The following is a 25,592-nucleotide window of genomic DNA, read 5'->3' on the forward strand; positions in this document are numbered from 1 at the left end:
GTTTTATCACCTAGACAAGATAGGACTCACCACTGCTCCTCTGTAGCAAGGATGACAAACTCCAGGTCCTGAAGGGCTGTTGTTTTTTTTTGTCCTTTTTCTTCTCCAGCTTCAGCTCTGGCTTAGTCAGCTTGCCCAATCATTCCAATTTCTGATAATTCTTTTGGAGGTGGTGCATCTTATTTTTTTATTTTTTTTTGCCAACTATATAAGTGGAAGTGTTCATGACTAATTAACAAAGGGAACTGGATGGTGCTCAAGGTACATATGGCCCTCTGGAAACTGACATTGAGTTCTGTAGGTACATAACTAGCTCTTCACTGTCAGCAATGAGCAAAGTACTGCTAGTGTGGCCGCAAACCTCTAATGCAGGCAGTTCTGTAAAACCAGTTGCATTGCAATATGTTTGTAATTCCTGGCCCCACGTAGTGAAAGAAAAAAACTTTTTTCATCCATTATGTGGATGAGTCCATCAGCAACTGAATATGTAATTGCTTTATCCTTTTCAATTTAAGGCCTTGCGGTTGCATCTCAGCCAAAGCAATACTGGCAGGTTGTCTATACGCAATAGCAGTGTTTTAAAATACAGCTTTGGGAGCCATTTGTTTTTTTTATTTATGACAGCCGTGGTTGCTATTTCGCATTCTAATCAGTGAACTGCAATGACAAGCTGAGGCAGCAGCGAAGGGATCCAGGTACTCAAACTTGAGTGTAATTAGTGTGCTTTTAGGAAATTGATTTCTGTGGGAGCAATTTTCTTGCAAGGAGACAGAATAGATTTTTCCTTATGTGGTCTCCTTATGTGGTTTCCTTGTGTTGTCTCATTGTGCAAAACTCCGTACTCGCCTCCATGCAATAAAAGAGCTGCATTCTGGGATAGAACAGTCAAACAAAGCGGTGCAGCGATTTGATTTTATGATTTTTCCGAACTGCACAAACACTCCCAGCCCACATAAAGGCTCCGGGAGGTAAGAATATATGAGTCAGGTGCCATTTGCAGTGCTTCTTGGGTTAGATGATCGTAGCCGTGCCAGCTGCAGACTCCCTGCAGTAACCTTTGTGCTGCGAGAGAACCCGACCAAGGTGTCTTTTAGATAATCTGTTTTCCAACCGAGTTTTAATTTGCATTTCAGGCTGACCACGGTGATGAGCCTTGGAAGATAATGGCTGCACTTCAGAGTGTGACTTTTCCGTGGAGAAATATCACCACAAATCAAATTAACTCCAGCGGGTGCGAGGACGACCTTCCTCATTCCAGCCGTAACGACTTTTTTTTTTTTTTTTTTTTTTTTTTTTGATCCTGTGGGTTTTTTTCTTTCGTATGCCAGATTTGTAACAGTTTAATGAATGCCCTTTTGCTGGATGTTTTAATTCCTAAGAAACCCCTGAACAGAGTTATACTTACAAATCTGTTGCACTAAAGAGATTACCTCGGGAATCTGTTTAAAGAACCTGGCTTAAGGAGACAAAAGCCACCCAAGACGTGATCTCCACCCACGTTGTTACTCCTGTCAGTGTGTGTCAGCGCAGTGTACACAGTGTACGGCGCAGTCGTTGTTAATGGCTGCGTGCCCCCACTGATGTAATTCCTGGCCTCTGCTCCGTACGTGCCACCTTTCTCCCTCTTAATTGGATTTGGCTGGTTGGACGGTTGTGTAATAGGAGCGATGCTGAATTTGTAGGGCACACACTGGAAAGATCAGAGCATGCCCCACATATTTACCTCAGTAAGCATGGCCCTCCCCCTTGCCAGTCTCTGTGCTTGTGACAGTGCCATTTGGTTAAAGCTGTGGTCTGAGGTAAGGTTTGGTTCCAGCTATTTTTCAGTTTTCAGTTTACCTGTTACATGAAATGTTCAATACCTCATTATTACTTCATGACTTCAAAGAGCAATATGTTCCACAATACTATGTAAAGAATACTTCAGGGATTAACATTTAAGATATCAGCATGTGTTGATGTAGAATTCCAGTATTCCATTCTGTGCTCATTTAAAACATATGCTCTCTGGTTTTTAATACAAAGAATTAATATCTTTACTCCTGCCCACCTGCATATGTCTATGTCTGTGCTTTGAGATTAATAATAAGCAATGCCACAAAAGCCAGTAAATGCATGTTGGGCAAGTTTTGTGATGGGTAGGAGTACAGTGGTCTATATTTGGCTGAAGAAAGTAGTACAAAGATATTACTGGCCCCTGTAGACAATGAGTCACAAGTTATGCGTTGTCATGGATTTCACACAGTCATAGCTCAGAGCACTTAATTAAAGTGTCCGAATACATAAGCGGCATAGAATGTAGGCGAGGGAGACAGAAGACCGGGAGGATCAATATTCACTTGATGGCAGATTGACATGCATGGCATGGATAGGTGTTGTGAAAGTGCAGGACATTTGGCCAGTTTGACAATAAACTTGGACAAAGTGTGACATGGAGCACTAGCCAAATTGTCTAACTACCATAATGTATGTGTTACTGAGAGCTGAACGAGGCAATGAAAAAATTAAATGGTTTCGCCCCCATCTCTTCATTGGTTTCTTGGTGTTTCAAAATCTTTTTGTTCCCAATAACTATGTAGGATCTGCAGAGTGCAATTCTGGATTTTGTCAGCTATGAGTTATAAGACAAGAATCAATTAAACATTTTCACTACAAACCATTGTGACATTGTCAAAATTATGATTGATTGTGATAATCAAATGCAAAGGACTGTATGCCTAAAATACCTCAAGATCTTGCCATCTAAGTCATTGTTTATTACCTTATATGTTAATAAGCAGTCTAAAAAATAGATCCCTGGTGTAAGAAGAGAAAGAAGACTGACATAACAGGATCAACACTAGTTCTCAGTAATTTTGACAATAAAATTGAGAATGAATATTTTGACTGTAGGTGCTATAGTTGTAATTATAGTGGCTAATTGGATAGATAAATGATAAGCGACATGAAGGCTGTGCCCCTTAAAAAGCCCAGCAGAATGAAGAGGAGTTAAAGGAAGCCAGATTTTTGTAAGAGCCACTGGTGTTAGCTGCTTAACGCTCTTTTAAAGCAGCAGTGCTTGTTTTGCAGTCCACAGCAATAGAATTATTGTTTGTTTCTTTTTAATAGGTCTTATGTTGGTTTTTTTTTTAAATGCCTCTTGAAAGTATACTACCAATAATGCACTCAATTAGTGATAATGATCAATTAATACACTCTCCATCTGCTGAAGACCAGCCATGGCCAGGTGTCTTATTGCAGAGGTTTCATTTGTAATGCTGTTCCATGCACACTGAGCAATGTGTTTTTTTTGCAACTCTTAATGCAAATCAGAACCGGGGGCGTTTTGTTTGGTGTTGCTGTATTTGAGACCAAATGCCAGGGCAGCTGGAAAACCTCTTCCCTGTATATATGTTCATGTTGAACAACGGTTATGTGATATTGGCCATTGTTCAGTGTCATAGTAAACTCTTATTGCACCACACAATGCTGTCATCTTTCAAAAATTATTTGGAAAAAAAAAAGTTTATATGTCCAGAAAAGTTATTTCTAAAAATTGTAATGCTATGCAGTCCCCAACAAAATCAAGATCTAAGCAATAATATAATGTAATGTAAGCTCTGAAGTGGAAATAAAGAGAAGTTATAAGCTTGCAATATCCCATAAATACCTCTGAACATGCTGTGTCTTTATCAGAGGACACAGGTTTAACAATAATTGAAACTGAAGAATCTTAAGTAGAGCTGACAAATACAATTCAAATCTCATGGAAAATTACTTATTGTATTTACTGTTTATTTTTTCAACAAAGTATGTCTCCCAGTAGTTGGCATGATCAACATTTCTTAACATACAACATTTGTTAACACTTTGTGATACAAAGATAAATTAGGTTTTACATTTGACTGATTGGAGTTACACAGTCCACAGATCCTCATTTGTAAATAATGGCGGCTGTGACCGTTCTCTGTTTGATTCCGTATGTGGAGGTAATCTCACATTTGGTGCCAGACACCTCTGCTGTAGCATACCCTGGCAGACGCTCAGCCACGGAACCCCATTCACTGGGTGGAAGGGTTCAGACCTGGAGACCGATGCTCCGATTACCATTGGGCCAGGACACGAGGGGACGTTGCCTCTAATCCCCCCTGGTCTGACTGGTAAGGGGATGGCCAGATAAGGCCACATGATGAGGGCTTGTCCTGTCGAGGAAGGGCTCGCGGCCCCAGACGCTCTGCTGTGCTAGGCCTGTCGCGCTGGCCTCATCCCCACCCTTGCCCTAGCAGAGCTTTGGTCCAGACTGGGAGGACTTTCCCTGTGGCATGTAGGGGAGGGGTTAAATCCTCAGAGAGCTTAATATGGCCAGCAGAACGGGGTAGCTCTGAAATACTGAACCTGCTGCTGGGAGGAAGCCATCACTGGAGACAGAGGTGTCTGTTGATCCCAGCCCCACGGGCCGGACTATGCAGCCACCCCTAAGAGCGACACCACGCATGTCCCTACTGCCGTGTAAGTAAAACTCCCACTGCCGTCCTGAAACGGGTCTCATGTTGGAATCCTGTACTTAGCCCGCCGTGTTCAGATATAGGCATAGAAAGGTAAGCAGGGGATTTGCCTGGGATTGCCCCAGGTTATTTTAGTCCGGTCTGATCAGTGGCCACAGGTGCTCCCATTGTTCATTGGCTTGTGGATTTAAAGTGGGGATGGGACGTCTGTCTTTGTGTTTATTGTTTGTGCGTGTGACTGCAGTTATGAGTGTAACTTCTTAGAAGGGGGTTGTACTGTAAATCCTGAATCATTTGATGTTAAGCTTTCTGTGAAAGCATATAGTTGTGTTACCTGCAGTGAGAGCTGGTCACCTTTGTTCAGTTCAGGTTTATCAGCATTCGCACAGGGAAAATTTTGCAATCAAATGCAGCTCTGAAACAACCATGTTTAATACGATCACTGGGTACAATCTGAATGTCATAGTACAGGCTAAATGATAATAATATATTTATTGTCAAGCATTTTTCCCAGGCTCAAAACACTATACAGTCAGTTTCATCATGATCGTTAAAGAATTAAATGCTTGTTTGAAAAGATTTGAAGGAGGCAGTTGAATCGGCAGTCCTTACATGTACATGGGGGGCATTCCACAGATGGGGAGCTACAGATGAAAGTGCCCTATCACCCATGGAGCGCATGGAAGTAGACGGGACAGCAAGTCTGCTGGAGCCCGAGGAGCTTAATTGGCTGACAGGGGTGCACTTCACATCTGTCAGTTCCTGTTCTGTACTAAGGAACGCATTTAAGCCATAACTGCCTTGGTCCTCTTGAATGATTTTTTTTTTTCAGCTGCTGAAAGGCGTATGTGTTTTAGTCTTTCATCACAGGACGTTGATCTATACTTAACGGGCCTAATCTTATTTCACAGATTGACCACAGCATAAGCACTGAAAATCCTGTTTTTGTGCTCAAAACGCCGGCAGTAATCAGAACGATCTTGGTTGGCACCAAACAGCTGGGTGTCCGCATGCAGGCCCAGGATACGTTGAGAATAACCAGGTGCCGTGGTTCAGAGCTCTGCCAGGGGAACTACGGGTCACAGGAGGATGAGACCTGAAAGGATTAAGACCCGATTAAGAGCCCGTTTGATTCCCAGGGCTGACTGGTAGCAGTCTGGGAAAGCATTACTGAAAAGAGGCCTTTCACTTTTAAATCGCTGCATACAGCAGAGTACTGCATGTCTTTACTGGTTCCATCTGTTTACTGATCACTTTAAAGAAATGTGAAAGGCCCCACACACACACGCACACAGTCATGGGCAAAAATATTAGCATCCCTGCACTTCTTTCAGATAATGCACCACTTCTCCCAGAAAATTGTTGCAATTAAAAATGCTTTGGTATTCACATGTTTATTTCTTTTGTTTGCATCGGAACAAAAAAGCAGAGAAAAAAAAGCCAAATCTGATATCATTCTACACAGAACTCCAAAAATGGACTGGACAAAATTATTGACACCTTTTCAAAATTGTAAGAAATAATTGGATTCCTTAATATTTTCTCAACTTAATATCTGGTAGCACACCCTTTGGAAAAAATAACTGAAATCAATCACTTTCTGTAACCATGAATGAGTTTATTAAGTTTGAGTTTATTATTTGAGTTTATGAATGAGTTTATTAACCTCTCTACTGGAATTCTGGACCACTCTTCTTTTTCCAACTGCTCTAGGTCTCTCAGATTTGAAGGGTGCCTTCTACCAACTGCTGTTCTGAGATCTCTCCACAGGATGTTCTTTGTGATTTAGATCTGGACTCATTGCTGGCCACTTCAGAACTCTCCAGCGCTTTGTCTTAAACCATTTCTGGGTGCTTTTTGAAGTATGCTTTGGGTCATTGTCCTCCTGGAAGACCCATGACCTCTGACAGAGACCCAGCTTTCTGACACTGGGCCCCACATTGAGCTCCAAAATTCTTTGGTAGTCTTCAGAGTTCATGATGCCATGCACATAGTCAAGGCATCCGGTGCCAGAGGCAGCAAAGCAAGCCCAAAATATCTGTGAACCTCCGCCAAGTTTGACCGCAGGGACCCTGTTCTTTTCTTTGAAGGCCTCATTTTGTTTTCTGTAAACAGAACAATTAGGGCTGGGCAATATAGCTGATATAGCCGTTGCAATATATCGAATAGCTATTTTTATATCACATACTGGGGATAGCTATTTTAACAGCTATCCCCGGTATATGACATTAGGTTTTTTCCCGTATTTTTTTCCCTTTAGTCATACCTGATGCGGAGGCACACCTCCAAAGTTCAGTGAAATGCTTCTGGGGTGGAAAAATATCACTTGTATCCAGTGGTGCCAGGTGAGCTGGAAACAGGGGAAGCCCAAACACTACCTTTAAATCTATCATTACTTTCAACCTGTTCCCCTTTATCCTCCTTGATTAACAATAAAACATATAATTCACAGAACACAGAACACCAATCGCGTAATTAGAATAAATGATTATGCTTGCGAAACACCGCAGATTGTCTGTAGTTTTTGTGCTTGCGAAAGCTACAACGTGAGTCCACGTCCAGGGAGGTTAGCTACAGTGCCATGGGCTGTAAACTTCTTGATGACGTTGCACACAGTGGACACAGGAACATTAAGATCTCTGGAGATGGACTTGTAGCCTTGAGATCGTCCATGCTTTTCCACAATTTTGGTTCTCAAATCCTCGGACAATTCTTTATTCTTCTTTCTTCTCTTCATGCTCAGTGTGGTACACACAGACACACAACACAAAGGTTGAGTCACCTTTTCTCCATTTAAACTGGTTGCAAGTGTCATTTCTACAGTATATTGCCAGCACCTGTTACTTGCCACAGGTGAAAGTAAATACAAATTAAAGGAACATCACATGCTTGAAATCCAGTTATTTCTTACAATTTTGAAAAGGTGCAGATGATTTTGTCCAGTCCATTTTTGGAGTTCTATGTGGAATGATATCTGATTTGGCTTTTTTTATTCTCTGCTTTTTGTGTTGTTCCAATGCAAATAAAAGAAATAAACATGTGAATACCAAAGCATTTTTAATTGCAACAATTTCCTGGGAGAAGTAGTGCACTATCTGAAAGAAGTGCAGGGGTGCCAATATTTTTGCCCATGACTGTATATGTGTGTGCGCCCATAAAAACACATCCAAACAGGCACATGTACATGCTATGCCGTGTAGTACCTACAGTAAGCGATATGATACATTATTCCATAAAGGTCAGGTCACACTACGTGACTTCAGCAGTGGTGCAACACATTGACATTCCCTACGATGAGTCTGTTATGTACCAGTTACTTTCCAGCCAATCAAAAATGTATTTTTGTGTCCTCTGTATAACTTCTCTGGTTTGATCGTGAAATGTAAAAGGAACATGGGGTGCAATGTCCTCTGTGTGTTGTGAATTGTGTGCTTCAAGGGCATTCTTAGGATATGCGCATTCAGTGCAGACATTACTTGATACTGTATTCAACTCAGCTGTTTTGGCTGCGTAGATATGCACTTACGTGTGTTAGGCGTATTGAATTTGCCACCTAATATCATATTAACCCTCCTCCCCCAACACACATGCTACAGTTGTAAGAGCACAAGACTCAGTGTGGCGCATTAAGAGGTACGTGTAAATGGAAACATTATTCTGGCTGAAGACATGGATTATATGCTTGCGGATTTTATTTGCCGTCAGATGTGATTATGATCATAACACTCAGAGGTAAGCTTGAATTCAAACACATCTGTCATTGCGGCAGATGTTTTCACACTTCCTTGTGCAGTTTACTCGTGCACCTCTTCAGCAGTGTCGGATACCTGTACAAAAACTGGCGTCGTTAATTAAGTTGGGTTGCAAAGACTAAGGTGTATTAACATCTCTATTCTGTACTTGTTCTGAGGAGGAGGAACCTAAGTCTCACATACCATTGTCAGTGTGGGCAGAAGCAAAAGATAATGAAAGGCAGTATTCAGTCAAATTGAAATATAATCATGAAGCCCTACTTCATATAATGTAGTGCTTAATATGTCACATAGGAAATGTTGACAACCAATTAAGCATAAACGCATGTGAGGTTATGCATTAATTAGGTTTTTTTTTTATATGTATATTTCAGCAGACACTTTATTAATCTCTGTTGTTCCTCTGCCTTGCAAAAGAGAGTATCCTTGAGGGGTGGAGCAATAAAACAGCTGAATTTGACATTCATTCATAGTTCCGGAATCTCCGCAGCTATTGAAGCAGCTCATGAGGCAGAATGCATTCTGGGATTTGTGTCTCTTTCTCCTTTTCTCTCCATCTCTCTCCCTCTGAGAGATCACTTGTTTCAGCTAAAATCATGCGAAATAGCCCATTAAAAATACAATTTGCTTAATTTTCAGGACAGGCATGGGAACATGCTCTGAGGGCCCATGCTGAGGTTGGAAAAGCCCTGCCTTGTTGCAAGGAGTCTGGAATCAAGTATCCACTCACTTCTAATTCACTGGAGAGGCAGAAGTGTAAAGTTCAGACATCAAAGCAAATAAAAAGTGAGAAAAGAAAGAGAGAGTTCTCTGCCACTGAGACGGTTTTGTGCTCTTTATTTTGATACCCACGAAATTGTAAGGTTGCTTGGAGTAGAAGTGCTCCTTGCGTCTTCTTAATCGTAAGAATTGTTCTTGCGTCTTGGTGCTGGCTGGTTTACCTTTATAGATTCATTTTTGGGATAGTGGACTGTACATTTTTGTTGTTGGGGTGCACCTTCACCACTCTGTGCAGTGTGTGGGGCTTTAGATCAATGGGCATGACAGAATCAGGTGGTTAGAGCTAGCGATAGAGAGATGGCTTTTATCACAAGCAACTGTGACAAATAATTGCAGTATAAAGCCCCCCCAACCTTTCTTTCACACAATAATAGCATCCTAAATTTAATTATAAAATTATATACAGGATGCTATTACTGTGTGAAAGAAGTCCCATAAATCCCATAAAGCCCATTCTGTACAATTGTGTAGGGGAGCTTGTTCATTGCTCTTTTGTGTTGTTTGAGCGTTACATTTCTCACACGGACAGACCTAGGTATTCCTGCTGAAACACATGTGTGCCTGTCTGTGTGTGTATGTGTGTGTGTTAATAAACTGCACTCAACCATGATATTTCTTTTCTCACCAGCTTTTATTCATGTGATGTTGTTTGTGACATTGGCTTCCTTGGTGACATTTCAGGTGTGTTAGAACACTTGTGTACCTGAAACTACTGCAGAGTAAATTAGCTGAATGTGTATGGAGGAGGTTTCTTAAAAACTGTTTTCAGTTGCAACTCAACCATGGCTGGGAGATAAGAATGCATACTGTGTGCTGTCGGTCCCTGCCTTGGGAATTGCTGTCATTGTTATGATTGAAAAGAATGGATTTGATAATACTCTGACATCCCCTATCTTTTACAACCCAATTTACCATAGGGAAAAGCCTATACCCAGAGGGTGATGGCTATCAATGTCCAGTGGGAACGTGCACTCTGAGTGGAGGCAACAGCACATTCATAAAACTGCTGATGTTACAAATTCACCCTCTGTGCGCTGATGGCCCTGTGAGTGAGAGGCAGGGCCTCAGTGGGTCTGCAGGATGTGCACAAGCTGAGACAGAGAGGCTCTTGGGAAGTCTGTGTCAGCTGATCAGGCCCACTGCATCACACATGACATGTATCAGGGGAGCGGTATGCTCACTGCGGCGCTGACCCCTGCGAGATTGCCGGAAGAATTGTGAAAAAAGTCAACAAAGGAGCTGTAACAGGAAATGTACATCTTCCTTCCTCTTTGAATCCTGAAGTTGGCGACCATTAACTCTGCCTTGCATCTGTACGGTTTAATTGTAGAATCTATCAGCTCCTCTCCGTCAGACATTGTCGGACGTGAGACTGAAATGGTTTGTGAAGCATGTAAAATGTCTGCATGTAGGAAAAGAGCAATGTTTGCTATTACCAGGATAGAGAGGGTTAGTCTCTGTGGCCCAGCTGGAAGGTAAAGCTTTTCTTTGCAGAAGCCGTTAAGCGCTCGGCCCATCCTTTAACAGGCTCCATATTTCATTAAGAGAGGCATGTAAAGTGCTTAGCAGCGTCAACTCGCAGGTGCAGCTGAAGGAGCAGCAGCCAGAGCAACAGAGCGTGCGTCTCTCCTTCCCCTCCCCCTGCTCGGCCCGCTCGCTCCAGCTGCTGGTGCTGCTGGCGGCCCCCAGCGTGTCTGCGCGTACCGCCGTTACCGTCTGATGAGCCTCCCTAATGAAAGCTGTCATGTCCCCTCTGACAGGGACTGACTGTGACAAAGGAGTGCGGCCTTGGCTGACTGGCAGAGAGGGAGGAGAGCTCCATCGTCTAATACCCAGATACATTTCACCACCGAGGGCCAAGCAAGTCCTTCGCAGCCTGGCTCTTAGCATGGAGCCTGTGAAATTTCCATATTACAGCCCTTTTTTTTTTTTTTTGGTTGGGTAAATATTGCTTTAAAATTCATCGCTTGACTGCTCGGCTGGCTTTAACACTGCGCGCAGCCAGACTTGCTGGTCATTGAAAATGAATGAATGTGCCGCTGTGTTATCCCTATCTTGCAGTTCATGCCTGCACTTTGACCTTTAAACAGCTTAAAAGATAAAAGATGTCCTGGAAGCTCTGCGGTCCTGGAAGCCAGCGCCTAAAGTGGTGTAAAATCACATCATTGCGATGTAGCTGAAAATCCTACCGCCCGCTTTTTGTGTGATTGTTGGAATAAGCTCGGGTGCACTTACCTTATTGAGGCTTTCCATGGAAACGGTAGCTCGACAGAAGCTTTCATGGCTTGCGGTTTGACTTTTCGAGAGGTCAAGATGCTTTCTGCATCTGCTTTATTTACTCATATGTTCAGAGCCCTGTCTAACTGTGCGATTGTCTGGCGTGAGGGAATGCAGAAGGGTCAGTTATGGGATGCTGACTGGCCAGTTTGTGCTGTGAAGATAGCATTGTTCTCCACCCAGCAGACACCAGACTGAAAATCTGTGGATTCCGTGTTGTGGCTGCCAAGGGCTCGGCTTTTTGTCTTCTTTTAATTGCCTGACCTTTTTCAAATCCCCACCACACTCAGAGTGCACAGTGCCTTTGTCTGTGTTTATAGTGCACCAGGGAAGTAAATCTCCCCTCGGCTCCTTGTGTGTCAGCAGAGCTGGGGGCTTGACGCTGTCTCTGAAAACAGCTGCAGTAGGTGTCCTCCTCAGCCACCTCTTACCGAGGCACCGTCTGCATTGGAAATCTGGGAATTCTTTAATCACTCAGTATTCCACAGTAAAGGGGCCTTGGGGTTACGGTGGGGTGTTAATGAAGGATTGTGTGATCACGAGAGAGGGGGTGGCAGTGGGGGGTGTAGAACCTGATCTGGGGTACGCGGTGCCCTGTGAAACTTTAATGGACCTCTCTTTTGTGTGTTCAGGTCCCCGTGTGCCCCAGAAGAAGGCGGGAAATCCAAGCCTCTTCAGAGCTAGGTGAGCCTCTCCTCTGTTCCGCACTGCCAGGGCTCCCTCAGAACTGCCCCTCCAGCTGTCCCGCAGGGCTGTGATGATCCACCACTGAGGGTGCCGCTCAAACGCGGCCAGCCTCGTACCTTTATTTGCAAGGTGATAACTAATCTACCGCGTGCGCGCCGTGTTGAGATCCAGCCATTTGCGCCAAAGTAATGTTTTATTCATACGCGGCTGCATGACGGTGCGCCTGTTAACACCGCCGCGAGGCTGTCAATGTCACTTTTCTCATTGTCGCCTTCTTTCTTACCATTCAAGTCTAGTCACTCTTGAGGGGAAAGGGATTGGCGTTCAACATTCTGGACAGCATGTTATTTCTTACCCGCAAAATCAGTATGAAGCGAGTATGCTTTGATGCTTTGATTCAGTCCTGGTCCTTCTAAAGTGAGCCATGTCTGGGGTTAGATGCCGTTCATCAATGTAACCAGTCCTGCCGAAGAGCCCCTGGCTCCATCAGGTGTTGACGTATAAATGCTGTTGGTGGCTTGTTGAAAACGTGAGGGAAAGTACAATGTATGTTTAAAAAAAAAAAAAAAAAAATTTCTACGTGGTAGCCATACATGCCTTTAATGCATTTGCCGTGCGTTATAGGCAAGGGTAATGGTAAGATACCAATGGTAAGGGTAAAGTAGATACGCAGCTGTGAAAATACTATTATCCCAAAAAATGAGGACAGGAAAGAGCATGTGTGTAATTGTATTGGTGCTGTCCAGACGGAGCTCATGGAAACAAGGGGAACAGTTGTGTGCACAGAACGGTCTTGATGGCTGCTTTTGACTCTCAAAAGGATGGTTCCCTTGTTTACATGCTTTTTTAATGGGCGATGATCGTGCACATCGTGATTCAGCTTGGAGTGTGGGGACAGCCACAGGCCTGAATTAGCATGCTCTGATGTGAGCTTGTCACGGACAATTTGCAGTTGCTCCATCACCTTCACACAAATCTCTTGAGGTTGCCATGCTCCATGTATATTTGATGAGTTCCTCGTGCAACCTTTAGATGAGCGCTCTGTGAAGTTAATTCGCATACATGTCAGTAAATGCTTACATACATCTGGAAAGTGAGCAGAATTAAATGCACAGATTTTAATTAACCTGGGCATTATGATGACAGTTACAAGCAAATTGCAGTGTGTCTCACAACAAAATGATTGTGTAATACACAAAGGAAGTTTGCTCATATGCACCAGGTTAATATACATTTGATTAACTGTCAAATTGAAGATGAATAGGGTACAAAGTATTGGAATTGCATTGTAGTATGGCTACTCCCCTCACCCGGAATAGGTGAAGGTGAATGGTTGAATGGAAAGGTGAATGGTTGTCTGTTTTTTTTTTTTTTTTTTTTTTTGCAGGTTGTATGCAGGTTGTTGGCTCTTGTAAGTTAATGTGAAATCAGACAAGTTATTTTTCCTCCCAAATAGTATTTGTAGTTTCCTGAGACTAGACCCAGGGAAACAAGCAATGACACAAAAATTACTCTTAATAGACAGTGTGCATAAAAAAAATAAGAATTATTGGCACAGGTTAAATTGTAACACAGGTGCCACTCTCCATATGTGTGGAGTCACTGCATTTGCAAACTGTATGTTCAGTTATTTCACGGGGCCTCAGCCACAGTGATCATTCCTGTTCTTACAGCCGAACTCCGGTTTCAGGATTCGCGTCAGGAATACCGCAGATTTTGTCAGATCGTTTCTCTGCGTTTTTCTGTTTATTGTTAATTTACTGAAAAAAATGATCACACAAAGGGTTATTCTGAGTCCCCCTCTCCCACTCAGTCGGCAGGGCCCACCAGGCCCTCTCCCTGGGGGCTGCGCTCATATCCGTGGACCTGAGCCATGTGGAGAGTGGGCGGGGAGGTGGGAGGCCTGGGAGAACAACTGGCGAGGCATATGATGGGCACATGTGAGGAAAGAACAGCGAGCATACCTCCCACTCGGCACACACTGGAGTCTGTGCCCACACCGAGGAGGCAGCGTTGCCGGGTGGGGGGCGAGGGGAGAGGGGGCAAACCTGTCAAACTGAACAATCCTGTCAGGGACTGTACGCATATCCATCCATGTAGGACATTTTTTGTGAAAGATACACACTGTGTGTGTGTGTGTGTGTGTGTGTGTGTGTGTGTGTGTGTGTGTGTGTGTGTGTGTGTGTGTGTGTGTGTGTGTGGTGTTTTACTTGATTTAATTTTTCCTGAAACACATTTGTATCTATGAAGAGTGCTGTTTTTATTTAGTGAGAATGTTCACCCCAAAGCTGCAAAATTGATTTACATCCCGATCTTGATACATTTGAAATGAAAATTAATCTCGTAAATTCATGTTTTGAGACATTGACTTGTTTATTATTGTGGACGGTGCCCTGCAGTCCATGTTATGAAAACCTGTCCTCAGGTTGAAATTTGCCTTGGCAATAACTTGTAAGAACTCGATGTCTTGTTCAGTAGCTACTCAAAAACACTCGAGGTAAAATGTACAGCGATTAATATTTGAAGAAGTGGCAGTAATAGATTAAACAAATTTAATAAAGCTTGTGCGTGGACAACAGGAGCAGAGTGTTCTGAAGCAGTCAACACAATTCAGATTTCTCAATAATAAAATCACAATTATGGGAAGGATACAAGTACAACAGAACTGAATTGTTAACACTGCCTAATCCACCCCCCACTCCCACTCCTGTCACTTATTGCATTATTTGTACAGGAAGCATGAACTTAGATGATAGTTGGGGGATGAGCAAAGCTAGTCCAGAGGATCAAAGAATGTAGGTGTTAACCTCTGTGCTGATAGTGATGTTATTCTGTTATTTTTGTAACTGGTGTAGAAATGGTCCAAACCACCATAGACTGTAAATTGTTAAGAGAGGGCAATTAAAAATGTTTCCAATCAGTGCTTTTCTGTTGACACCTTTATTGTCATTATTCTAGAAAACCTGTGACTCCATATCTTTAATGTTTTCAGTGCCACACTGTTGAAAATTTAAACAAACTATTGCTGTGCTCTTAAAGACAGTATAGTGTGAATTATGTGTGAAGTGAATTATGTATAAATAACTAAATGCATTTCTAACCCTTATTTATACCCATAGCTTTCTTGGATTACAGCACTATGCAGAGGATTCAAAACTTCATTTGGATGGCTAGAAATAATACTGAAACTAACAAGCTGAATTCATTGAAAATTGGAAATATGCACTGTTATTAGCATTCCAAAGAATATGCTCCATGGCTCCAAAGAAATCTTCAAAGGAGACATTTATTTATCAAGGCTGCATTTACACGTACATTTAATCTGTTTAATATGTGCAAGATATGTTTCAGTTTCTGGTGTAAATTCAACACGCAACAAAAAGGTCAGTGAATCGTGTTGCACATATGTAGTATCTGTTGAGGTCTGTCAAGGACGACGCTTTGCCTGGCAGATAAAGGAGAAAATGCTCCTGTGCGTTGGGTCATATACACTTCAAAAATTGTGAGTCTCTGCAGCCCCTTGCCCTCGGTCAGCAAGGCAAGGGATATTTCCACCTCGGCCTTCAAACCTATTGTTTGCTCCACACACGAAGATCCTATTAAAAGACAAATAAAGGCTCAGAGGTGGGGTTGTAGGCCTCTGAAGGAAAACGTATTACAGATGGCCTTGGATGCCTGTTTCCATGCTTACCGTAATTGCTTTCAGTGAATATTTTTGGGAAAGATGGGAAAATGATTGAAAGAGCATTTTTTTTTTTTCAGATGGAAGATCTCATTATGTTTCTGTTTTGTTGAGATCAGGTGCTGTAATATGAAAGCTTCAGTTTGCTTTATTGGATTCAGGGCATGTAGGAGAAAGCAAATTTGGTTAGTAGCAGGCAGGCAGTGTAACAGTGGTAATATTAGACATGTTAAGTATCACAATAGCATAACATTTCTAATATCACTCTGACATTTAAGAATGAAAAATGGTAGTCAGTTCTAATTAGTGAAGCTTGGAACTCATTCTGAACAGAATGGCCCTGGTTTTTTTTTTTCCCCCCAAAACTAATTTACAGTTGAACACTGTTATCTTAAGGAGACTGTATCTCTTCGTGCTTCTTCTGTACTCTTAGTCCTCCAGTCTTTCACAGCTCAGAGCAAACCTGGTAGTAAAAGCCAAGGCTCATCCTCAGTGTCTGTGTCACCCAGAGACTAAGCCCTGTGCAGGAACCTCTTGGATTGACTGATCCTTATGAGATCTGGGTAGGATGAGAGTGGCCACTGAGCGTGAGAGAAGCCAGTGCAGAGCTTATCAGGATTAATGAATCTCATTTTTTTTCTTCAGGTGTCAAGGGCATAGATATGATCTACTCACCAGACCCGTAGTTTTCCATTGTGACTGATACAGACACGTTCTGTTGACATGCTCCCCCTTGCTCTGAAGATTCCCCCAGTCTCATCCCTGCTGTACACTGTGCATGATTTACCATTGGGAAGGTGAGATTATGCAGGTTTTAATTGGATAAAGCCATCACTATTTTATTTCCCCTTATGAGCAGATGTGTAGTAATCTCAGTTTCCGATGAGTGATGACAGGATGTTAGTCTTTTTTCCCCCATGGTGTTAAAGGTCAACAATAATTATCATTCTCAATGCCAGCATCCAGTTAACACCAACTCTTTATTTATTATTTATTGTTTGTATGAAAATGTTTTTACTCTCTTTTAATGGGAAATAAGAAAAAGGCATGTGAAAATTTGACGTATTCTGAATTATTATTTCCCAAGTTATTCTCAAGTATACCTTGAAAAGTACCTGATACATGTTTGTCTGGGGCAAGTGTCCAGTTGTTTCAGCTTAATATTTTAAAACAAGCTGGCTATCTTTGTGTTGTGTCATTTCCTTCCTTTTCAAAAATAGCAGCTAAGTATGATTGCCTGGTCACTTGCATGTAGATTCAGCAAAACACCAGACAGGTTGATGTGTGTCATGACAAAGAGGCTGAGGGGCTGTCAAGTAACATACCAGCCAACATCTACTTGGATATTTAGTTAATGATAGTATACAGCAAGGATAGTACCCACATGTAAGACTACTGAGGAAAATACATTTACCTTTGCTTGAGATTTTCTTCTTAATTGGTCAGGAGCTGTATTTTAGTGGGTTAGCAGTATTTTTAGCAGTGTAAATGAACTTCATTTTCAGTTATCTGTATTTTCAGTTTTTGTGTTCTTGATTACATGGAGGTTGTTGTAATGTTGTGCTTTCCCATTGGCTCTTTATCCTGTTGCAATACAGTACTCTCTAATTTGCTAATCCATCTGAAAATTTGAAATGAATGTCTGAAGTGATGAATTGCTTGCCTGGGTTGCATTCTAAATTGCTTTTTCACTCACTCTACTATGTTGAAGTACTGTTCTGAGTAGGGGGAAAGATAAAGTAATTTAATAGAAACGTTTTAATAAGAAAATTAAATTTGAAAACTGCATTGCTTTTGTATATTTATCCTACCTCTAAAAAGTTCCTTCTTAGTAGTGATGTAGCACATAATTAGCTAACAGTTAAGGGTGACATACGTGCTTGCCTTAAATTGTCCTTGTGCAAGACGACAGAATGGATTTCAGAGATAACGCTGAGTCACCTCTCTTCCCCAACTGCTAAGTGATCTCAATCATAGTGATCGCTTCAATGAGGTTGGGGGGCAGGGGAGGAGCGAGTAATTGATTTGGAATATAGCCACTGTAACTCATTCTCTTCGTGGGCTGTTTTTAAAGTGATGAGAACTGCCTCCCTGCTACGCAAGTGCACAAGGAGCACAGTCAGCAGTTAGGCTGTGTTCCAAATCTCCTCTATGTTAGCCCATTCTGTGGCTCATGCACATCTGTTTATGAGTCTGAATACATTGAAGAAACTGCCCTTTCTCCTATTTCAACATTTGAATTTTCAGTAACATTTTCTGAGATTTTATGTTTCCCTTGCAATCCTGCAGAAGAATGCTTTCCCCACCAAGTTTCTCCTCGCTGCTCTCAGTTTCCCTGCATTATGAGGCCTGCTCTCAGGCTTTCAGTCCAGCCACCCTTTTTGTGAAGGTGATATCACTCATCACAGCTCCGGCCTTTGTTGGGCGGCCCCATCCTAATTAACAATGTCGTTGAACACTACAATTGAATCTAGGCCATTAGTACTGAGGGAAATGCATCCCCTGATCAGCGGAATGATAAGTGTGAAGAAATCCATACTCTGGCAGGCTGTAGGACTGCGCAAAAAAGGTTTAAATGATGATCATGGGGGGGGGGGGGGGGGACGGGAGGAGGAGGGGTCGGTCTGTCACCTTGGAGTCAATGCCGAAATGCTGCGGGAATGGGTCCTGATAAGGGAGCCCAGCGATTGGTCCGTTCTGACAGTCCTAATGCGGTGTGTTATCAGGCGAGAGGCACGCTGTGTCAGGCTTTAAATGCAGGATGTCTCTGACTCAAGTGTGCGGGCCGTCTGTCAGCCGCGGTCGGGGTCACCGCACACATGAACAGCACCGCATTAGCCGGCTCCCGTACGAGGGGGTGAGAGACCTGTTTGAGTAGGAGAGAGGCCCATCACCGCACTCTGCCAGCTCCATGTGGGCTGCCGAAGTGCGGCTTATTCCGATGGAAAGGTGCCGCTGTTCGAAGTAATCCTGCGTTTCACGTGTTGCATAACGTGGCGTTTTAATTAAACGGAGTTCTTTCGGTCTCCCATGATAAAAGTTTCAGAAACATTTATCACGGCTTTTAGAAAATTAATCTAACGTTATTTTCGGTGGTTGAAAATCTTCCTGAGTATATTTTTTGTGTGTGTTTTTTTTATGATTTACATTAGTAACCTACACAGATGGTGTAGTTTAAATTTGTAATAATAAGCTTTCTTCCAAATGAATTGCCTAGTGTGTAGGCTGCATGATCTTTAAATTGCAGTCATAATATCAAAGTATTCACAGAGGGTAATGGCGAACGTGATGAGATTGTTTGTGTCCTCTTTGAATCGTGTGATTCACTTTAAATCATGCCAGGCAGGCTTTAATCCTCAATAACAATGCTTTTACCAGCTGTCAGTATTGTCTCTGAGTGAGCGCTAAGCAACAAGCTACTCTAATATCCATTCATGACAGAATAACCTTCTATTGACTGTTGCTCAGACTATCATGAAGGATTGTTTGGCAGGAGTTATGACAATGTTTAACAAGAGTTTGACAATGTTTGTAATATTTTGTAGACTCACTATGTAAATCAGCATCTTCCAACATGACAATAATTATTCAGAGTGAAGGGAATTTTCTACTGGTAAACCGTGGCCAGTTTAAATGATTTTCATGTATTTCTTCTGCAGTCACATTGTTGCAGGTCTTGACTAAATGCTTAAAGTCTTAAAGCAGTACTGTTCTGTAGTGTTATGCTGCCCACATGCAGTAGAGAACATCTCAGTCGTGATGCATGTTAAATACACGGGTGCCTGTCTAACTCAGTTAATCTTAATTATCTTCATCGCTCGCAAATTGAGTTCCATCAGAAAGAAATGGAGGCGCTTTAGCCTCGCTGTCGCCTCATTCATTTTAATAAAGCAGCCGTGTCTGGGTGGCTTCTTCGGCTGGGGATAGCAGAGTGTTTGCCTCTAAGCTGGAAGGGCTTGTTCAGAACAGTGGTGTATTAAGCGGCGTATTACCCTGATGTCTCCAGTTTGGTTCAGTTCGCTTTAATCCCAGATCCCCTGGCCTGCGACGCTCCAGCTGTCTCCTTTGAACTGCGCTCAGACCCGGCTCTCCTCTTGTTGCAGCTCAGCGGAGGTCGCTCTGATCCCGGGAGCAAAGCTGGCCGCTGTGACGTTGATGCGCGCTGCTGGAGGCCCTTTCATCGCCGCGCCGCTGCCCCCCGCCTGAGCCCCGCCATGGCCATGAGCACCGACCCCGGCCGCGCGCCGGAGCTGGACTCGGAGCACCAGACGGAGCTGGCCGACATGGTGGCCGCCATCGACGTGGCCGCCGACAAGGACGGCCGGGCCAACGGCGTGAAGAACGGGACGCAGGAGCCCGGCGCCAAGAAGCCGGCCCCGCGGCCCCTGCTGTCCAACAGGAAGCTGTCCCTGCAGGAGCGCGGGACCTACCTGGCGGCGGGCGGCTCCAGCTACTCCCACATCTCCCCGAGAGTGGCCCGCCGGCCCACCATCGAGTCCAAGCGCGTGTCCATCTCCGACGCCCAGGTGAGTGTCGCAGGGAAACCCACCTACCGGGCAGTCACGCGCCGCACGGGCGCACAGCGCCTCCCGCCAGAATCTCACTCCTAAATTTCATAATGAACATCCGGGAGACAGCTGTGCTGTGATGCGTATCGGGAGGTTCGGAGCTTTGCTTCGGCTTTAGGTCTTAAGTTGCGGTAAATGATTTGGGATAATCCCTTTTTCCCCCCACTTATGCTCAACTCCTGCATGACCTCCTGCATCAGATAAGTCAGGTCACTTGTAGTGCAGCCATCTGACAGCGCTATCGACATAATATCTGTAATCCACATGTGGTGTTGAAAGCGGCGACGTGCCGGCCAACGGGTCGCCATCTGGCTGTGGCGCTGCTCATCACAGCGGTGGCGCCTCGGTGGGCAGCGCTGCAGGCTTCCACTGTGTCCTGCAGTCAGGCACGCGGGGGAGCCTGAATCAGTGCAAAAACACACCATCTTAAAGTTACTGTACGCTTCACCTAATGACGGTAATGAATAATGCAACAGCAGTTCTTAAAGGCGGCTGTGAAGCTGAGTCAGTCTCTGCATGGTGGATTCGTTAGCGCTTCAGACCAGCTAAAGGTGAAATGAGCTGAAATGAGGTGAGAAGCAGCTTAATGTGAATGAATATTCAATTTCATTATATCACAAGCCATTGGAAAATGTAATATAATGCACTGTGATAAAATGTAAGGTTGTAATAATTACTTGGGGGTTTCCCCTGTCCGCCTGTACTGTCAGTAAAATCTCTAAAATATGCAAGCATGTAGCTAGAGGGTGAGTCTGGCTGCATATTCAAATGTCCTTATTTAAAACCTTGTTAATTTTTTTATGATACTGTGCACAGTGTTTCAAAATAATTTTATCTAGGACTCGGTACAGATATGTGGTACAGTTGATCATCCGCAATGTGTCTGTAAAATGTCATCAGTACAGCGGGAGTGTGATGTAGCTCAGGCATTTCACAATATAGGCACTCCTGCCATGGTAGTTGTTTAAGCGCTCGCCCCTTTCATTAATTATACTCACTCATTTGTCTCCTCATTCATTCTTTCAAGTGAAGCATGCATCTGTGGTTACTGTAGCTGTTTCAGTCTGAATTAAAGGTTATATTGAGGGTTGATCGGTTTTGTCCTTGTTGTGGTTATCAGGGGAGCCATGCCTGAAAATATCCTCTCCTGTGAGGGTGGACTGAGAAACTGCGGTTTATTACAAAAGCAGAACTTGTGTGTCAGTTGGTTGCCATGCTGCAACTATGTGGGCTACAGTACAACTGTGATGACTGGAGGACTTGTAACTTCATCTTATGTAATTTGAATTGCATAACATGTAGTATACCCCCTCTTTTTCTTAAACCAGACTTTTAGCATTGCCGTTGAACCAGGAAAGTAATGCTCTCTTTAAAGGAGTTATTTTAGACAGCTTATTGTTCTCCTCCTCTGCGTGAAGGCAGTAGGACAGGAAGTAACTGCTGCATGGAGACCAGTGCACCTCTCCCTGGCAGCCGGTTCAACTGAAGCCAGGTTCACACTATATGACTGTCAAAGTCATCAGATCGCTGCACTGTTCACACTACACAACTTGCTGCCTTGTAATTGGGAATCTTGAAGTCGTTGTGGTTTGCACAATGCATGACTGATCAGCGCCTGGGGGGTCACACATTACAAGATCTTTCACCAGGAGGAATCTCAGACCAGTCTGTCTGGTCTCCAAACTACGTTTTGTCACGAAAACACGCGAGAAGTGACACGGGGAGTGACGCGATGCCATGCGCGAGACAGAGATCTTTTACTTCCAAAAATGGCTACTGTAGACAAAGATATATGCTTAACAATATGCTCTGTAAGCAATATGGCCAAAATCTCATCTCACAATATTTGTATTTTGACGGGGTACTGCTATTATTGATATTGTTTATGTAATTAAATTGTAAGAGTCACAGTCTTAAGTCGTGAATTCATATTCACAGTACTGCTGAAATTTATTATTTCTGGAAACATCAAAAAGGCATTGGTGTTCCTGTCAAAGTTCAACCAAAATTTCCTCCATTTCTTGTGTCCAAGCAGAAAGCACTTTTGTTGTAGCCATGCTTGTTGATGTTGTTCATCTCCTCCCCCGGGTTTCCCCTCACCTCATGTCTTGTGCTCTCATTGGCTGTAGCTCGTCGGCGCACTCACTGCCAGTCACAACCAGGTCACTACACCTTTCACACTACAGGATTTAGACTGCCCGACAGGTCCAGATATTTAGCATGCTAGATATTTTTTGGACGTCTGCGAGGCTTCAGCAAGTCTCTCGGATGGCGTCTTTGAACAATTCAGACATGGCAATCGAGGGCCGATTTGCGAGTCCCGAGCGAATGCCGATTTGCCTCTGATCTGGGGCTTCTCTCTAAGATCTCCAAAAACTGTCGGCGAGTGGAAAATCAGGGCTAAAATCATGTAGTGTGGACCTGGCCCAAGTGACAGCTAGAGAATCTGTATGAATGTCGATTGGGAAAAGTGTTTAAAGACCGGTTGCTCTGATTTTCTTCGTTGTTGATCAAAAAAAGGTGTTTGACCTTTACTGGAAGGAGAGACGGCACATTTTCCACCCGTTTTTTTTTTTTTTCTTTTTGGGGGGGGGCGGTCCAGGGGGGCGGACAGATGTTCCTCGCAGATAGAACCGGCTGAGGGCTGATGGCCCTCTGCCCGCTCCGGGCTCAGCTGCCGGGAGGCCGCTGAGGACTCCCGAAAACCCCGCTAACCGCAGCGGTCGGAGCTTCTCGAGTGCACGCTAACGCGCTATTATTTGCGCTGTAATCACAGTCACTCCACGGGTGCCGCAGAGCCGCGGCGGTGATGCGGTAATGCAGGGGAGAAGGTTCCCTGCCGTCCCCGCCGGCACTCCCCCCCCTCATGCCGCCCTGCCATGTCTGCTGAAATGCACAGTGATGCAGAAAGCCGGTGGGGAGGCACGGGAGGTCGGGAGATGACACGTGCTCCAGCTCCGCTGCGCAGCAGCCACCGCTCCCCTTCGCTCTCTGTGGCAGTGACGCCCGCAGTGCGCTGTCCCTCACCAGCTCTCCCCATGCACGTTTCGTCAACCCTTTTTGGGCCGGGATTAACGGCCTTAATCTGGGGACGGGCATCGCGCGGCTCTTCTGAAGAGAAATGAGAAACCGAGTCAATTTCGGGCTGCTTTACTCTGAGCAAAGCATGTGCCATCAAACATCAAAGCAGCCGTTACGGCGTGACAGGTTATTATTTTTGAGTTAGAGTTTGAGTTTTTACCTTGCTGCCTCTTTCCTCCACAGTCTGAGGGATTTCAGTATGACTGTCTCAAAAACAGTGAGAAAAAAACATGACAAATAGGCTTCTGTGATCTGCACAGGCAGACCGAGCCTGCAGGAGGGGACTTTTGAAGCTTCTAGTGTCAGATATTTGCATTTGGAAGATAAATGACTGTACGGTTGTTTTTATGATACTGTAAAAGTAATCAGTAAGCAAGGCTTACTTAGAAAAGGTTGCAAACAGGGAAATTTCCTCTTTTGCGACTGGAGCTTTAGAAGTAAAAAGAGGGCAGCCCGTGCAATGAGGAAGTTAATAAATTAATAATTAGTCCACAGAGAAAGAGGAAGATTAGAATTTGTATGAACGATTGTTGTCATGTGCCTCTGTCAAGTCTCTGTACAGCCTCTTTTTGCATGAAAAACATACTGTTAGTCAGAAAACGATAAATGTAAAGGTAAAGTTTTCATCACAGTCTGTAACACTTATGACTCTTATCCATCTAATTGTTATGAGGGTTTGTGCTTATCAATAAAAGATGTTATCTCACTGTCAATATACTGTTTGATATGCTGTCCAATACCTTCACTGCATTGGACATCAGTCTTGAAAAAGCTCTTCATTTGTTTTAATAAGTAAGAACGCAAGATAATTAGGTAACCTTTCCCCGCTGTCTAACCCCAGCACAAAGCCGGAAATGCATTGCTCCACCTCTCCTCTTTGTGGGTAGAGGCAAATTACATTTGCAAATTGTGCTGTTGCTCATCCCTGAAAAACGGTTCTTGAACACTTGCAGACTCCAAATGCTTTGCTAATCTGTAGCTGGAGTCTACCCTTTGTACACTAAGCTGGCTTGTCTGTCCGTGTCACTGTTTGGAATTTAATATTAGATCCATTTAAGCAATGTACTAGCCTTGTGGTAAGAAGCAGAAAGTGCACCACCAGCTTCACAGTGCATCCTGGAGACAGGGAGCAGACTGAACTGAAATAAAATGGAGTGTACTCAAGTTTCAACCCACATGTTAAGGAATCAACATAAAAGATGTATCAAATATGTCTTAATTGTTTCGGGGAAGCCATCTGTGCATGCTTTTGAAAGCTCATATGGAGTCAGGGAAAAAAAATCTGATATGTTGCTGGGAGTTGGAAATCAATTGCCTGTTCATAAAGAGAAAGAATATCACGCATTCACATCAGAGCTGGGAAAAAAACAAGGAAGGAAATGGTGATTTCTCTGCTCTGAAACTGCTTCCTTGTCTTTCAGTATGCGGTACAGCATATTAAATTGTAGATTTTCCCCTTTTCTCTTCAATTTTGTCGCCACTGGTTAAGGACAAAGCACCATGGCAGTTACACTTAATGAAGCCAGAAAGGTGTGGTAGTGATCCTACTCCTGCTCGCTTTGCATGCTTGTCCCCAGAATGAGGTTTGTGTGTGTGTGCGTCTGTGTGTGTGTGCGTCTGTGTGTGCGTGCGTCTGTGTGTGCGTGCGTCTGTGTGTGCGTGTGTGTGTCCACTTTCCACAGTACCATAACCACCCAGTTCACTGTAAGCGACACAGTCAACTTGGGGAAAGGAAGAACAGTGCAGTTGCATAACTGGAAGTAGACAATAAATATGCAGAATTTGTTCCAGACACTGTTGACTGACGGTGGGACTCCTGACCCCCTTTTGACCCAAGAATGTGTTTCTCAACTTCACTGCAGCAAGGAGATTCTGAGCTTCTGCCTGAGCAGCTCGGCAGTGACACCCGGGGATAATTTTGTGAGCCTACACTTATCAACCAGTTAAATTAGTTTTCCTCTTTGTACTGGACTAGCCTGAAAAATAAAAATCAATGAAAACCAATATAAATGCTTTTGAGGGGAGCAGTCACAGTGGGCTGTAATGGGGGAAATGCTTAATGTTTTGTTTGGCGAACCCAATTAGTTTGGAGCCTCACAGCTCATAATGTGATACGGGCCCTGAAACCACTGGAAGCAGCGGACGCAGGCAATGACGCATGCAATTTCACCGTATTAATTTCAGGCTTGGCTATCCAGCCTTTTATCAAGTCAGTTTCAATTTGTAGTTTTTCGAACTGCTGGGGGCTGAAGAGAGAGGGGGTTAGCTTCACCGTCATTTT

At 43.7% G+C, this 25,592-nt stretch overlaps 1 protein-coding gene across 6 annotated transcripts in view; it reads left to right on the top strand.

The window, feature by feature from the left end:
* camkk1a (calcium/calmodulin-dependent protein kinase kinase 1, alpha a) overlaps positions 1 to 25,592 on the top strand; it is a 64,682-nt gene that overhangs the window by 8,759 nt on the left and 30,331 nt on the right. For 2 of the 6 annotated variants that reach the window (XM_036523364.1, XM_036523369.1), the window contains exons 2-3: positions 11,926 to 11,977; positions 19,766 to 20,188. In XM_036523364.1, the coding sequence (XP_036379257.1) occupies positions 19,877 to 20,188 (312 nt within the window). In that variant the 5' untranslated portion in view covers positions 11,926 to 11,977; positions 19,766 to 19,876. Of the gene's footprint in view, positions 1 to 1,133; positions 1,261 to 11,925; positions 11,978 to 19,765; positions 20,189 to 25,592 lie in introns of those variants that run through there. The other 4 variants (XM_036523367.1, XM_036523368.1, XM_036523366.1 and 1 more) reach the window with 3 other exon arrangements.

Source organism: Megalops cyprinoides, chromosome 3 (assembly GCF_013368585.1).
Source record: "Megalops cyprinoides isolate fMegCyp1 chromosome 3, fMegCyp1.pri, whole genome shotgun sequence".
NCBI classification, from domain to species: domain Eukaryota; kingdom Metazoa; phylum Chordata; class Actinopteri; order Elopiformes; family Megalopidae; genus Megalops; species Megalops cyprinoides.